Source organism: Aotus nancymaae, unplaced genomic scaffold (genome assembly GCF_030222135.1).
Source record: "Aotus nancymaae isolate 86718 unplaced genomic scaffold, 86718_ANA_hifiasm-v0.15.2.pri h1tg000064l_0, whole genome shotgun sequence".
NCBI lineage: Eukaryota > Metazoa > Chordata > Mammalia > Primates > Aotidae > Aotus > Aotus nancymaae.
In genome coordinates, this window is record NW_026988478.1 from 1,927,425 (window position 1) to 1,942,089 (window position 14,665).

Sequence of the window (14,665 nt, forward strand, 5' to 3'; positions counted from 1 at the left end):
AGCCCATAACAGATACATAACCACTCAGTGACCTATCGGCGTAAACAAAACTGCGCCCGAGAGAAGTCATGAGGGTGTGGTTGATTCCAAAGCCCGCTACCTCTCCACAGGATAAAAAGCGACCTATGTGTTCTCATGTGTCATTTTAAGGGAAGTGTCCAGCGTCATTAGGCTCAAATAAAATGTTTCCCTTGCGCTTTGCTCAGTGAAGCAGAGTGACTGTCTAGATCGTTCTGTCCTGTCAGTGGTACCATCTCTTTATCTTCCTTTGCCTAAGAAGATAGCAGCTTACCATTCAGGAGTGTAGTTCCTTGCGTTCTTGCCTCCCTCTCCTCTTGCCAGTAAGATACACGAGAGGCAGGATTCACATCCGAGGCCTCTCTGTACCACTCAAAGCACCTACTTCGGAGACCAGTGATATCTGTGAGTTGACATTTTTCAAGTCAGCGTATCTCAGTTAACCCTCACAACAGTAACAACTGGTTACCAGTAGCATTATTGTTCCCATGTTCGCGATGAGAAGGCACAGAGAGATTGAATGGCCTGCCTGAGGTCTCACGGCTGATGAGAGCCAGAGTTGGAATCCAAACCCAGATTTTCAGGTCCCATCTCCCGTCTCTTCTCTCATGCCACGGACTGTCCTTGATACCAAGAGCCTTAATGGCTTGAGCACTGACCATGCGTCAGTGTCTCTTGATTCTCACAGTGACCCTGGAATTTATGGCACATCATCTCAGCGTTACAGACTTTTAAACGGGGCACAAGTGGCCACATGGCACCCTCCATGTGAGCTGCGGGGCTGGGATCGAAGACTGTGGAGCGCATGCTCCTGGCTACCCCACTGTCCTGTAGTCACTGAGCTGAACCTTGCCTAGGTTTGCCTGAAGCAAGAATGGCCTCCTGCGGGGTGGGCAGGGAGGGGAATGCCTGTCTCTCTGCTGTCTTATTCCAGGAAACCAGCTTCCAGGTCACCCTGCCAGTCTCATCTCACCTCCTGCCTCACAGCTTAAACTGACCCTCTCTCTTACCTCCTCCTCCCTCTTCTTCCTGGCTCTCCATGAGGTTCAGGGTGCCATGGGAGTGCCATTGCTCTGTGGCCTCTCTGGAGGCTCCTGTAACACTTGGCTCCTTTCCCCTGTCTCCCCTTGCCCTGCAGGTGACGAGCCCTGGATCCGCTGAAGCAGAGAGCGACGCCAGCAACCAGCGCCTCCTGCTCCCGCTTTTCCTCTTTTGTCTCTTGACCCTGTGAGGTCCAGCAACCATGGGGACTGAGCCGCAGCTGGACCTGGGGGCAGCTGAGCTTCTGGAAAACCTTAGCATGTTATTGTGAAGACTTGCGGAGTATCCCAAAGTGCTGGCTTTGGGGAAAGGATGCCTGCATTTTCTTTTGCAAAGGCTCTGCTGAAGAAGTTCGCTGAACAATTTAAGGGACAGGCCAGCTCAGGTCTTCATGGCTCGATCTCTGAGCAGCCCTCTAACCCAGTGAGGACAGCAGTCAACCGGTCTCCAGCCAACAGCTTCCTGCAGAGACTTCCAGCATTGTTAGCTAACATGCGCTCTTCCAATGCCTTCAACAGCTGGGAACGCTTTCAAGACTATCTTGCCAGCTAAGAAGCAGAATCCCAGTTCCTGTTGCCAGGAAGCTTTTAATGGCCAGTGGAGAATGCTATCCTCCCTTGGTGAAAGAATTCCCACGTGAAATTTGGGAATCTTTTAGGATTCACTTCAACAGAATGTTTCTCGGGACATGTGTCTTCAGGCACTGGAAGCCACTCACGGGCAAGAAAGCCCAGATGACCACTTGCTCTGCAATGTGGGATTGGCCTCCTTGGGCAGGGCAATCTCTCTGCCCCCAGTGGCTTAGACAGCTGGGTCTGAGACATAGCAGAAGGTCTCACAAATGTCAGGAAAAGGGAGTTGAGCGTTATTCCTCCATGGAATTATGTTTGCATTTATCCAGGAAGTGACTTTTTTTTTTTGATCTTTGAAATCACCTGTGATATAATCAGAAGATGTCAGACCTTCAATGTCCAAGTCACCAACCTCCCCACTCTGTACCTGGGAAGTCTGAGGTCCACAGAAGGAAACGTGTTAATGGGGGTTACCCAACAAGTTAGGGCGGGGGGGTGCCCCCACCCAGCCTACCTCCCATGCCCTCTCACTTCCAACCTGGCTGTCTGTCATCTTCCTTGACCAAGGAAGCGTTCCTCAGGGGAGCCCATTATGATCGGGACCCTTTGGCAGCAGACAGCAAACTATTAATACCTTTGGTTTTTCTAAACTGGTGGAGATCTGAGACCAGGATTCTGGCTTTTCCCTGAGGACCATAAAATGCTCCTATTCCTGATGTCCCCTTCTTTCTATTGCAAGGAGCGTGAAATGGAGCACTCCTCTTCTAGGGGCCATGGGAAAGGCACCACTCCCAGATGCTGTGATGCGTGACTTCAGCGATCTGGCTGAAGTGACTAGAATGGGTCCTGTTGTTCTCGGCAGAGCAGGCTTGGGTCAGGCAGGGTGGCGGTTAAGAGGACACGGCCGGCATTGATTCTGGGAGTATCATTTCCTCCCTCCCCCAGCCTCCCAAGCACACCTGTGTGGGAGGTACCAGGCAGAGGGCCCAGTGTCCTCCTTTCAGACCCCTTGGCTGTCCCAACTCACTGAACTCGCACAAAGAGCTTCACTTTGAACCAAAAGGTCGGGGGTGATCAGATTTGTCACTGAGCTGGTTTGCAGGGAGAAGCCTGGGCCAGGCGAGATAGATTTTGGCCCTTTTCTCAGTATGGGAGGGTATCTGTGTGTTTCTGGGCACAGCTGCAGTCATATTCAGAGGAGGAATTGGGGAGACGGCATAGAAGCTGGAGCTGGCCACCGCCAGAGCCCGTCTAAGCTCCCTAGGTGCACGACAGAGGACTTGAACAAAGACTTCTCTCCAAGTGACAGTACAGCCGGAAAAGGAAATCTCACACCTTGTCTTTACTAAGTTCCTGTCTTGAGCTTTACCTAGATAGATTCCCATATTAACCTTCTGTATGAGTAAAAGGAAAAAAAATAACAGTAGCTTCAATAAATTTGAAGTTTAATAAACTAGAAGTTTAATTCAGGCCAGGCATGGTGACTCATGCCTATAATCCCAGCACTTTGGGGTCACTTGAGATCAGAAGCTTGAGACCAGCTTGGCCAACATAGTGAAACTCCATCTACTAAAAATACAAAAATTAGCTGGGTGTGGTGGTACATGCCTACAATCCCAACTACTAAGGAGGCTAAGGCAGGAGAATTGTTTGAACCCAGGAGGTGGAGGTTGCAGTGAGCCAAGATCCTGCCACTACACTCTAGCCTGGGTGACAGAGCAAGACTCTGCCTCAAAAAAAAATAGTAAAATAGCTTAATTCTCTCAAAATAAAACAAGTCCATCATCCAGGGCTATTCTGGTTCTACACAGGGTCAAGGCCTAAGTTTTCTCTCTGCTTGCACTGGCATTCTCAGTGCATGCATGGCTCCCACTATATGGCCCAAGATAGCTGCTAAAAATCCAGCCATCACATCTTCCTTCCAGCTAGCAAGAAGGAGAAGGGAGAGAAGAAATTCTCTCTGTCCTTCCTTTAAGGGAATTTCCTGGAATTCAGACAGCATCCTTCTGTTCTATTGGCCAGAGCTGAATTCCAAGGCCACGAGCAATGCAAGGGAGACTGAGGAATGTAATCTTTATTCTAGGTAGCCATGTGCCCAGATAAACGCCAGGGGTTCTGTTACTGAGGAAGGAGGAGAAAATGGATGCTGGGGACAATTAGCTATCTTTGCCACACCTTCCTCCTAGATAGATAAGAAGAAGGTTTACAACATGCAGGCATCTATATTTACATTTTCAATATCATTATCCAAGACTGGATTAGACACAAAGACTGATAATGTAAAGGCTAGAAAGCAGCCAGTCCACACCCTCAAAGATTAGAAAACTAAGATCCAGGGAGATTAAACAGATCGTCTGCGATCACACAGCGAGTTGGTGGAATCTAATTCCCAGCTCATGTTCAGTGGGAGTACTTTTGTTCTGTTCTGTTTCTTAACTTAAGAAAAAAGCTTCATTCTGGAGGGGAGGGAGTTTGAGTGCCAAGGATGAAATTCCATCCATCACTCAGTCTCTGAGCCGCAGGACACGGGCAGGACAATGGGAGGGTTTTCGTGGCCCGATCTGCCCTGGAGGTGAGGCTGCTGCACTGGAGTGTGGGCTGCCTGGCGTCTGCCCATTCTGGCGCTGCCTGTCCTGTGTCTGTGTGTGTGCATGTGGCGCTGTCTGTCTCCATGTCGGCCCTGTGTACTGATTCCAGCCTGCCAAGGCTGCATGTCTGACTCGGTGTCCTTCTCTTTCAGGGAGCACACTGCCAGGATGGGAGCTTCCGGGAGGCAGGAGTTCTTCTTCAAGGCCATGCTGACCATCAGCTGGCTCACTCTGACCTGCTTCCCTGGGGTGACATCGGCAGGTGAGCACTGCAAACAGCTGGACCTCCGCATCTCAGCATGCAAGGCACGGCTCCTCACTGCTGCAAGGCTGTTCTTGTGGGAGCCATGGGAGTGGGTCAGGGTGACTGGGCCCCAGCCCGACCTTACTCAGTTCCTTGGTCCCTGGCACATTTCATCCTGGGCTTCAGTTTCATCATCCACAAAATGAAGGTGTTGGAGCAGAATCAGGGGTTGCAAACTCAGTATCTGCAGGAGCCAGGCACCTGACACAGATGAGTGAAGCTCACCAGGTAGGGACAGTGGTCACATGGAGAGCTGAGGCCCTTTTATAGGGAAACACTTTCCTCTGTTCTAGCCAATTGTGAGAGACAGGGACAATTTTACGATTTCAGAAGGGGTTTAGTACTGTAATCTTATCACCATTGATTGCTCTTTTATTGATGTTATTTTTATGTTCATTGAGTTTGATGATTTTCTATAATAAGAATAGGGAACCTTACATTGAATTTATATTTTGTTTTTTTTGACCCACTGATAGAAGAAAATAATTGATAACTAGTGAAATTCCTTCACTGTGATTTCTTGAAGAACTTTTCTGATTCTTAGGGGACATAGCAAATAGCACGTTTTTTTTGAGACAGGGTCTCACTCTGTTGCCTAGGCTGGAGTGAAGTAATGTGATCACGGTTCAGCGCAGCCTCTACCTCCCTGGGCTCAAGTGATTCTCTCATCTCAGCCTCCCTGGTAGCCGGGACCACAGGTGCATGCCACTATGCCTGGCTATTTTTAACGTTTTTTAGTAGAGACAATGTCCCACTATATTGTCCAGGCTGGTCTCGAACTCCTAGGCTCAAGGGATCCTCCAGCCTCGGTCTTCCAAAGTGCTGGGATTACAGGTGTGAGCCACCATGCCCAGCCAGTAGTCAGTATTTGAACTTTCTAGGCGATGATTGGCTGTATTACCTGAATTCATTCATTTATCCTTTTCTTGTTTATTGAATTAACAAACACGAAGCGGGCATTGACTCTGTGCCAGGAGCTGGGTTTGGGTCTGTGTTTTAGGGTGGCTTACCCTAACGGTGACCCACCTCGGAGAGGTGCCCTCAGGTACTCCCTTGATTATTTCCTCCCACGTCCTGGCACCTCTTTGCTGTTTGCATATCAACCATGTGGAAAGGGGCTGAGCCTCTGGTTCCGTCTGGCCTGTGCTTCTCTCTGACATCAGAGGGATGTAGACGCCAGCCCTTGCCATTCATGCTCCAAGTAGGTCGGCCTTGCACTCCCTCCCAATCCTGCTTCAAGCGGTCCCTCCTGGGAAAGTGAGGGTGGTTGCCATGGTGATATTTCAGCGAAAGCCCTGGCCCTCTTTAGCCACTCACTGATTCATACAAATGAAAAACCACTGACACTGGCCTTCACCGACAGCAAAACGTCCAGCTGCAAAAAAGGAGTGTCCGTTCAAGGCCAATCTTACATCTGCTGTGCTTCATCCGTGGTGTCAGAGCTTCTGGAGAGCGGGGATGCGTGCTCACACAGGTCACACTGACCACCTCCAAATCCAAATGCAAAATCTATTCAAACTGCTGCACTTGGAGAGTGAAAAGGGCAGTCAGGATTGTCCTGGCGGTTGTGGACTATGCGACCTCAAGGCTTTGTGCACTGGACTTGCAATGGCTCCTTCCCAGCATGCTCATGGCTCCTTGCCTGGACCACTGCGATCCTCAGTTGGCCACATATGTTTCCCACATGGCTGGAAATTCACCACCTTCAAGCCTGACACTCTTGTCCGGGACTTGATGGAAGGAAGCCCAGCGCCTCTGACTGGCCTCTCCTGGAAGCCAGCCGAGCACCTGACCCTGTCTGGAGACAAACCCAGCAGTGGGCTTCACAGCACAGCCGTCGTGACCACCCTTGGCTGCTCCGTTTCACCGCAGAGAGCCCATCCCACCCCCCGCTGGCTAGTCTGCTCTTACGTTAAAATGGAAAGTCCACTAATGAGCAAGCCCACAGTTGCCCCTTTTTTTTCCTTGTGTTGCCACTGCTTGAGCCCCTTGACGTTTACAATAGCTGGAAGAGCTACTTTGGTGAAACTCCAAAAAATGTGAAATTCTTTTCTTAACGGAAGACATCCAAAGCCCGCACGACGGCTGACAGCAAGGCAGAAGGAGCCCAGAGGAGAGTTGTTATGGGGCTGGAAGCAGGGATGCGGATGAGACCCAGCAAGCGGACCCTGAGGACCTACACTCTGCTTTGCAGAGAAGAGAAGGGCCTTCAGGCGGGCAAACAGGACAACTCAGTGTGGGTATGGGGTCCATATCTGGTGCTGTTGAGTGCAGATGAAGGGGGAACCCCCTTCTAGGTTTCCTTGACATCTATAAATATGGGACAGGCATTCTTACTCTGGAGATAGCTGAATACAAACCAAGAAACGTTTTGAACTGACCTGCCTGTAATTGCACTGTATTAGTCCATTTTCATGTGGCTGATAAAGATACTGAGGCTGGGAAATTTATAAAGAAAAAGAGGTTTAATGGATTCACAGTTCCACATGGCTGGGGAGGCCTCACGATCAAGGTGGAAGGCGGAAGACACATCTTACATGGTGGCGGACAAGAGAAAACGAGAAGGAAGTGAAAGGCGATTCCCCTGATAAAACCATCAGATTTCGTGAGACTTATTCACTACCAGGAGAACAGTGTGTGGGAAACTGCCCCCATGATTCAATTATATCCCACTGGGTCCCTCCCACAACACGTGGGAATTATGGGAGCCACAATTCAAGATGAGATTTGGGTGGGGACACAGCCAAACCATATCATGCACTGATGCCAGAATCCCTCCCGGGGTTTGTGGCACCCTCTTTGCTTGAGAGACATAGCCTCTCCTAGGCTCCCTTCTGGGGGCCTGAGCTGTGAACTTGCTTCCATTCCTTCCAGCACCTGCCCCAGAGCTTCTCATCTGAAACCTTGCCTTGCCATGGGCTTACCTGCCCATCACCTTCCCGCCTCCACATCCCCACCCGGGGTTATTTTGAAAGCGACTGTTTCATACTTCATACCCTTCTAGTCACAGGAAAAAGGAGGGCACTGGGGCTTGTTCTCGGAGCCAGTTCATTCTCATCTTGCTTTGTCCATTGCCTCTTCCCACCTGTTTCCCCCTGGATTTTTCCATGCTATTGTTGGAGATTGTTTCAGTTTCTGTGACAGTGCCAGTCCTCCTCACTCAAGTCCACCTCGGGACACTGCCGGATCAAACCTTATTAGCCATGTGAACATTGTGACTTCTCCCTGTGCTTCTACAGGGGTCAGGGGAAAGTGTCTCTGCAGTACCCACCCTGGGTCTTTTTAGGGTCAACTCAACATTCAGACTCATTAGGTGACCATATGTCATACTGGTTATCAGACTTTCTTGGAAAATATAGAATGGGACACACAGATGCCATCAGAGCAGCATCAGGCTCCTCTCTTCCATGGGAGTGGTCCTGGCAGTCTTCCAGACAGCCATCCAGAAGCTATTCTCTTTGGTTCTCCAGGTGACAGCTCAGGTGAAAGGAAATAAGACTGTCGCTGGACAAGTGTGGAGACCACTGTGTCTTAGAGACTTCATGCCCCCCTGGAGCCAGTAGCAACTCCATAGATGTAACTTCCAGGATTCTCACAAAATGTGCCGTTATAAGAGTCAGTGCTCTCAGGGAAGCTAGAGTGTGACATCTCCACCAGGTATAAATATAAACTATAGTTCCTCCCAGATTAGATGACATCTCCACCAGGTATAAATATAAACTATAGCTCCTCCCAGTTTAGATGCCATTCATCAATCAGGATCACTTTTGTTATAAACAATGTTGCTAGGTAGCAATTTATATAATACTGTCTTTCTCAGGTTTCCAGTGGAACAGAGCTAGAAACTTAACCAAAGGTCTAATTCTCATGCAGAAAGGGAAAGAGCTTTATTAGCTACTCAAACACTGCTTTCCAGAGGACAGAATGTTTTAGAATCTGAGTAGTCTAGGTAAATCATTGCATAACTTTAGAGCTTTGAATGTCCCGAGAGGGCATCAGGTCTACCCTTTATTTCGTAAGTGGGGAAACTGAGCCCAGAAAAGGGAAGTGACTTGTTCACAGATATGTGATGAATATAACTTCAGAGCTTGGAATGTCCTGAGAAGTCATCCGGTCTACCCTTCATTTTGTAAATGAGGAAACTGAGCCCAGAAAAGGGAAGTGACTTATTCACAGATACGTGATAAATATACATGCAAAATATATGACTGGTCACCAAGGTTCCGGCCTCCTATGTCAGGAGGTCTCTCAGCTCTCTAGGGTCTTGCTTTTAGCTCTAACAGAGAGGAGGCAGGGGCCTTAAAGGTGCATGGGAGCCCCCCTTTTGGCCTGTAGCATTCTTGCTTGGTGAGGCTGGTAGATGGGAGCAGTGACATCTCTCTGTCCTTGGCAGTGGCTGCTGGGTGCCCTGATCAGAGCCCAGAGCTGCAACCCTGGAACCCTGGCCATGACCAAGACCACCATGTGCATATCGGCCGGGGTAGGACACTGCTGCTTACTTCTTCTGCCACTGTCTATTCCATCCACATCTCAGAGGGAGGTAAGCCAATCTCTCTCTGCTCCTCCCCATTCCCTCCACTGCTCCAGAGCTTAGCAGATATGATGCAGGTTGCCGTGAGCTCAGATGGACAGAATAAACATCACATGCTTTGGGTTCATGTTGGCATTCGGTTGTTTGAGATAACCATCAGCTCTGAGCTGTTAGGAATGGCTTCTTGGAGGTCCAATCTTAGTGAAAGGAGCATTTGTAGAGGAAACTCCTGATTGGTGTTTTGAGTAATTCTGCTTATCTTATCTTTAGAGGCCTGGTCATTGAATGCGGTACATGCAGTGATGGCATTTGACCAGATAGGCATTATTTACACATTGCAAAGCAGAGAGCAAGAAAAGTAATCACAGCTGCCCTCTATATCTGTGGGGTTTGCACTCATGAATTCAGCCAATCCCAGATTGAAAATATTCCAAAAAATCTGCATCTGTACCGAACATGTACAGACTTTCTTCTGGTCATTATTCCTAAAAATACAGTTTAACAACTATTTATACAGTATTTACATTGGATTAGGTGCTATAAGCAATCTAGAGATGATTTCAAGTATACAGGAGGATGTGCATAGATTAGGTGCATATATGCAAATGCTATGCCGTTTGATACCAGGACTGGAGCATCCATGGAGCTTGGAATCTGTGGGAGGTGCTAAAATCAATTCCCTTCAGTTACTGAGGGATGACTGTACTTGTAAGCACACCAAGCATAGGAATGTTTGAAAGATATGCCTTTTTGCCTGCCCCAGTGAGATGGGGGTGCTTAGGGAGTCTGCCCTGGGCTCTGATATAAGCTAACCCTTAACACTGTGTTCTTAACCCTTCCCCCAATGCTACCTCTTCAGGCAAGCTAGTCGTTAAAGACCACGGTGAGCCGATTGTTTTGCGAACCAGGCACATCCTGATCGACAACGGAGGAGAGCTGCATGCTGGGAGTCCCCTCTGCCCTTTCCAAGGCAATTTCACCGTCATTTTGTATGGAAGGTGGGTAGACCGCTCCTACAGATCAAATGCTACCCGTGGATCTGACAAGGGGGAGGCTTTACAAGATGGGGGTGCGGGTGGTAAGAGGGCAAGTCTTGCCTGTAAGATAGGAATCCTTCTGTTGTGTCAGATGGGGATCGTGAACAGGAAAGACGTGGTGACTTGGGAGAGCTGAAGTTCATGAGGCATATTATGTATAGTGGCCTGGATGCTGTACTTGTTTTAGAGATGCGTCTGCCATCCCTTCAGCCGCCTTCCAATCATGTTATGTTCAGGGAGGCTCGGCAAGTGTTTATGTAATAGGCTATGATGGACAAGATACAGGAAATTTTCATGTGGCACCTGCCCCCGGCTGTGTTCCCTCTTTAAACAATTGAGAGCGCTGAGAAGTGATAGCCAGGAACGCGCAAGGGGGTGCAGTTCACGTGGAGGTGATTCCGCATCTGATACGGACCAAAACATAAAACACTCAGAACTGAAAGGGAAACACGCCAACCTGTGAACTAATCCTTGGCACTTCTGCTTGGCCCTGAGGGCTTTATTTTGGTCTGGCTTAGATAGATTGGGTTGCTAATGTTTTTGCTATCGTCGTTGTTTTGAGATGGAGTCTTGCTCTGTGGCCCAGGCTGGAAGGTAGTGGCATGATCTCAGCTCACCACAACCTCTGCCTCCTGGTTCAAGCAATTCTGGTGCCTCAGCCTCTGAAATAGCTGGGACTACAGGTGTGTGCCACTTCGCCTGACTGACTTTTGTATTTTTAGTAGAGATGGAGTTTCACCGTGTTGGCCAGGCTGGTCTTGAACTTCTGATCTCAAGTTATCTGCCCGCCTGGGCCTCACAAAGTGCTGGGATTACAGGCATGAGCCACCGCGCCCAGCCATTAGTGTTATTTTTACTGACCTTCAGTGATGATTACAGGCTCATGCCTGTAATCCTAGCACTTTGGGAGGCCGAGGCGGGTGGATCAAGAGGTCAAGAGATCCAGACCATCCTGGTCAACATGGTGAAACCCCATCTCTACTAAAAATATAAAAAATTAGCTGGGCATGGTGGCGCGTGCCTGTAATCCCAGCTACTCAGGAGGCTGAGGCAGGAGAATTGCCTGAACCCAGGAGGCGGAGGTTGTGGTGAGCCGAGATTGTGCCATTGCACTCCAGCCTGGGTAACAAGAGAGAAACTCCATCTCAAAAAAAAAAAAAAAAAAAAAAAGTGACTGGCTCCATGGTGGCCATGGTGGGGGTCAGGGAGGTGTGACTCCTAGGTTCCCTCTGGGTTCACCACCCAGCAAAAGGATGTGCCAGCCAACTTTGCGGACTTGTTTTCTCTTGTAGGGCTGATGAAGGTATTCAGCCAGATCCTTACTACGGTCTGAAGTACATTGGGGTCGGTAGAGGAGGCACTCTTGAGTTGCATGGACAGAAAAAGCTCTCCTGGACATTTCTGAACAAGACCCTTCACCCAGGTGGCATGGCAGAGGGAGGCTATTTTTTCGAAAGGAGCTGGGGCCACCGCGGAGTCATCGTTCATGTCATCGACCCCAAATCAGGCACAGTTATCCATTCTGACCGGTAAGGTTTGCCTTCACTTAAATGTAGACTCATTCATTCAGAGTACACTTACTGAGTGCGTTCCCTGGCCAGGTGCCACTCTAGGTGTTGGGAGAACAGCAGTGAATGAAACAGGTGGGAATCCCTGCCTTCAAGGAGTTCTGTCCTTCCCCAGGCGTTTGCCTAATGATGCTGAATTAGAGGGGAGCAAGCATGCACACATATGTACACACAGCATAGTTTCAGATGGTGATCATTGGTAGTAAGACGGGGAAAGACAGTGAGATGCTAGAGTGTGACTAGGGAAGACCACTTGGGATAGGGTGGTCAGGGAAAGGCAGTGTAAAGAAGCAACATTTGAGCTGAGAAAAGCAGGGTAAGGATATGTCAGGGAAAGAGTGTTCAAGACAGAGAGCAAGTGCAAAGGGCCGGAGGTATGAAAAGGCGTGACATTCTCAAAGGACGGGGAGACCGCCAGGGCCATGGGAGCACAGCGGGTAGTGGAAGAGCAGCGCACAGTCACATGGGAGCCACAAATCCAGGTGGGGCAGGACCTTGCAGGCCACAATAAGGAGGCGGTTTTTCTTCTAAGTGGGAAGCAAAGTCACTGAAAGCCTTTAATAAGGGCATGATCTGATTTAAAAGAGTGTTCTGGCTGCTACGTAAAGAATGGTTTTAATCATGGAGGCAAAAGCAAAGACGTTGCAGGGGGTTAGGAAGCTTCTCCTATGGTCTAGGCAGGACATGGTGGTGGTGAAGACCCAGAAGCAATGGCGATTAGTGGGTATACCTGAGAGGTGTTTGGAAGGCAACATGGGGAGGTGTAAGCTGGCAGAGTCTGCCAAGGCTGGACCTGCCCTGCAATCCCAGGGGCTTTCATCCTGGCCCTGCAGAGGGAAGGACAGGGGTGGGGTAGACAAGTTGAGACAGAGCTATCCTGGGGCTGCTGGGGGAGGGAGTCAGGCGCATTCCTCAAGAACAGGGTCCAGGCCATGGGGGTCACCACGAAGGCAGCAGGAGCCAGTTGCGGTCAGGGGCAGGGTGGGCAAGAACTGAAGTGCTTGCTGGTGCCCACAGACAGCCAACCTTGCCGGTAAATATTAGTAGCTATAATGCAGTCACTGGACTTTCTCCCCGGAAAACACTGTTCATCACTTCACTTGTCAAATGTACTTTGATCTTCATCAAAATTCTGTGAGGAAGGTTCTGTCATTATCCACCTTAAACAGATGAAAGCCCTGAGGCTCACGGGGCTAAATTTACTCAGCCACGAGGTTGGAAAGTGTTGGAGATGGGATTCAAACCCAGGTGTGCCTGTATCGTCTCCACGGGCTGCCTGGTGACAGCCATTTGCCTTGGCCTGAGCCTGGGCTAGCCTGAGCCTACAGGTAACAGCTGACGCCTTGATTGACAGAAAGTATGTCAGGGAGCCCTTGCCTTCATACTAGAGAGGATGGCCTCTTCAATTGTGTGCTGATCTTTTCGGTGCTGTTTTTTAAGTAAGTACAACACTGTGACTTGAGAGATCCAACCTAAGGTTTATGTACTGGCCTGTTAATGAGAAGTGATCTGGACAGAGGCTGTGGAGATGGCACGGACAGAATGCCTGCTTGTTGCGAATATCTTTTGCCTAATGTACGTACTGGAAATCTCAATAATGTGATAGATAAATGTGTATGAGTAAAGATATTAATAAGCACATACACACACAGGTAAATGCAGGCAAAGTCATCTGAGAAGGTTACAGAAGGGCCGGGCACGGTGGCTCACGCCTGTAATCCTAGCACTTTGGGAGGCCAAGGTGGGTGGATCACCTGAGGTCAGGAGTTCAAGACCAGCCTGGCCATCAGGGTGAAACCCCATCTTATAAAATAAAATAAAATAAAATAAAATAAAAAGAAGGTTACAGGAGCAGGAACTTAGGTCAGCTCTTGAAAGGTAGTAGGTGTTTGATCAGGTAGAGAAAAGGTGGGAAGGAATGATGAAGGCAGAGTGGGTGAGTGGGGTGGTCACTGGGCACCGAGAAGCACTCGGCTTGCAGCAGGAGCTTCCTGGGGAGGGACAATGGAGGGTTTGCAAGGTTAGGTGGGGTTGGACCAGATTGTACCAACAGTTGAAAACAAGTGTGAGGACCCAGGAGCAGCCATCTAGCTACACCAGTACCAAACGAGTGTGAGGACCCAGAGCACCCATCTAGCTACACCAGTACCAAACGAGTGTGAGGACCCAGAGCACCCATCTAGCTACACCAGTACCAAACGAGTGTGAGGACCCAGAGCACCCATCTAGCTACACCAGTACCAAACGAGTGTGAGGACCCAGAGCACCCATCTAGCTACACCAGTACCAAACGAGTGTGAGGACCCAGAGCACCCATCTAGCTACACCAGTACCAAACGAGTGTGAGGACCCAGAGCACCCATCTAGCTACACCAGTACCAAACGAGTGTGAGGACCCAGAGCACCCATCTAGCTACACCAGTACCAAACGAGTGTGAGGACCCAGAGCACCCATCTAGCTACACCAGTACCAAACGAGTGTGAGGACCCAGAGCACCCATCTAGCTACACCAGTACCAAACGAGTGTGAGGACCCAGAGCACCCATCTAGCTACACCAGTGCCAAATGAGTGTGAGGACCCAGGAGCACCCATCTAGCTACACCAGTACCAAACGAGTGTGAGGACCCAGGAGCACCCATCTAGCTACACCAGTACCAAACGAGTGTGAGGACCCAGAGCACCCATCTAGCTACACCAGTACCAAACGAGTGTGAGGACCCAGAGCACCCATCTAGCTACACCAGTACCAAACGAGTGTGAGGACCCAGGAGCACCCATCTAGCTACACCAGTACCAATACTGTTTTTCTTTTCCAAAAACCTCCTTAAATTATTTTTCCAGATTCACTTTAGAACTATGTTCCTTAAGTTCCAAGACATATTCTTTAGGAATTTCCACTGTAATTGCACAAAATCTTTATCCTTACATGGGGAAAAGTTGGAGTCATTACAAAATTGTGCCTTTGCTTTGTAAATTCTTCTCACCAGGGGTACAGATTTCCTGT

General features: G+C 49.3%; 1 protein-coding gene across 3 annotated transcripts in view; it reads left to right on the plus strand.

The window, feature by feature from the left end:
- Positions 1 to 14,665, plus strand: part of CEMIP (cell migration inducing hyaluronidase 1) — a 176,228-nt gene that overhangs the window by 89,573 nt on the left and 71,990 nt on the right. For 2 of the 3 annotated variants that reach the window (XM_064366135.1, XM_064366136.1), the window contains exons 2-5: positions 4,372 to 4,481; positions 8,917 to 9,063; positions 9,914 to 10,052; positions 11,384 to 11,620. In XM_064366135.1, coding sequence (XP_064222205.1) covers positions 4,388 to 4,481; positions 8,917 to 9,063; positions 9,914 to 10,052; positions 11,384 to 11,620 — 617 coding nt within the window. In that variant the 5' untranslated portion in view covers positions 4,372 to 4,387. Of the gene's footprint in view, positions 1 to 1,156; positions 4,482 to 8,916; positions 9,064 to 9,913; positions 10,053 to 11,383; positions 11,621 to 14,665 lie in introns of all 3 variants that reach the window. The other variant, XM_064366134.1, reaches the window with a different exon arrangement.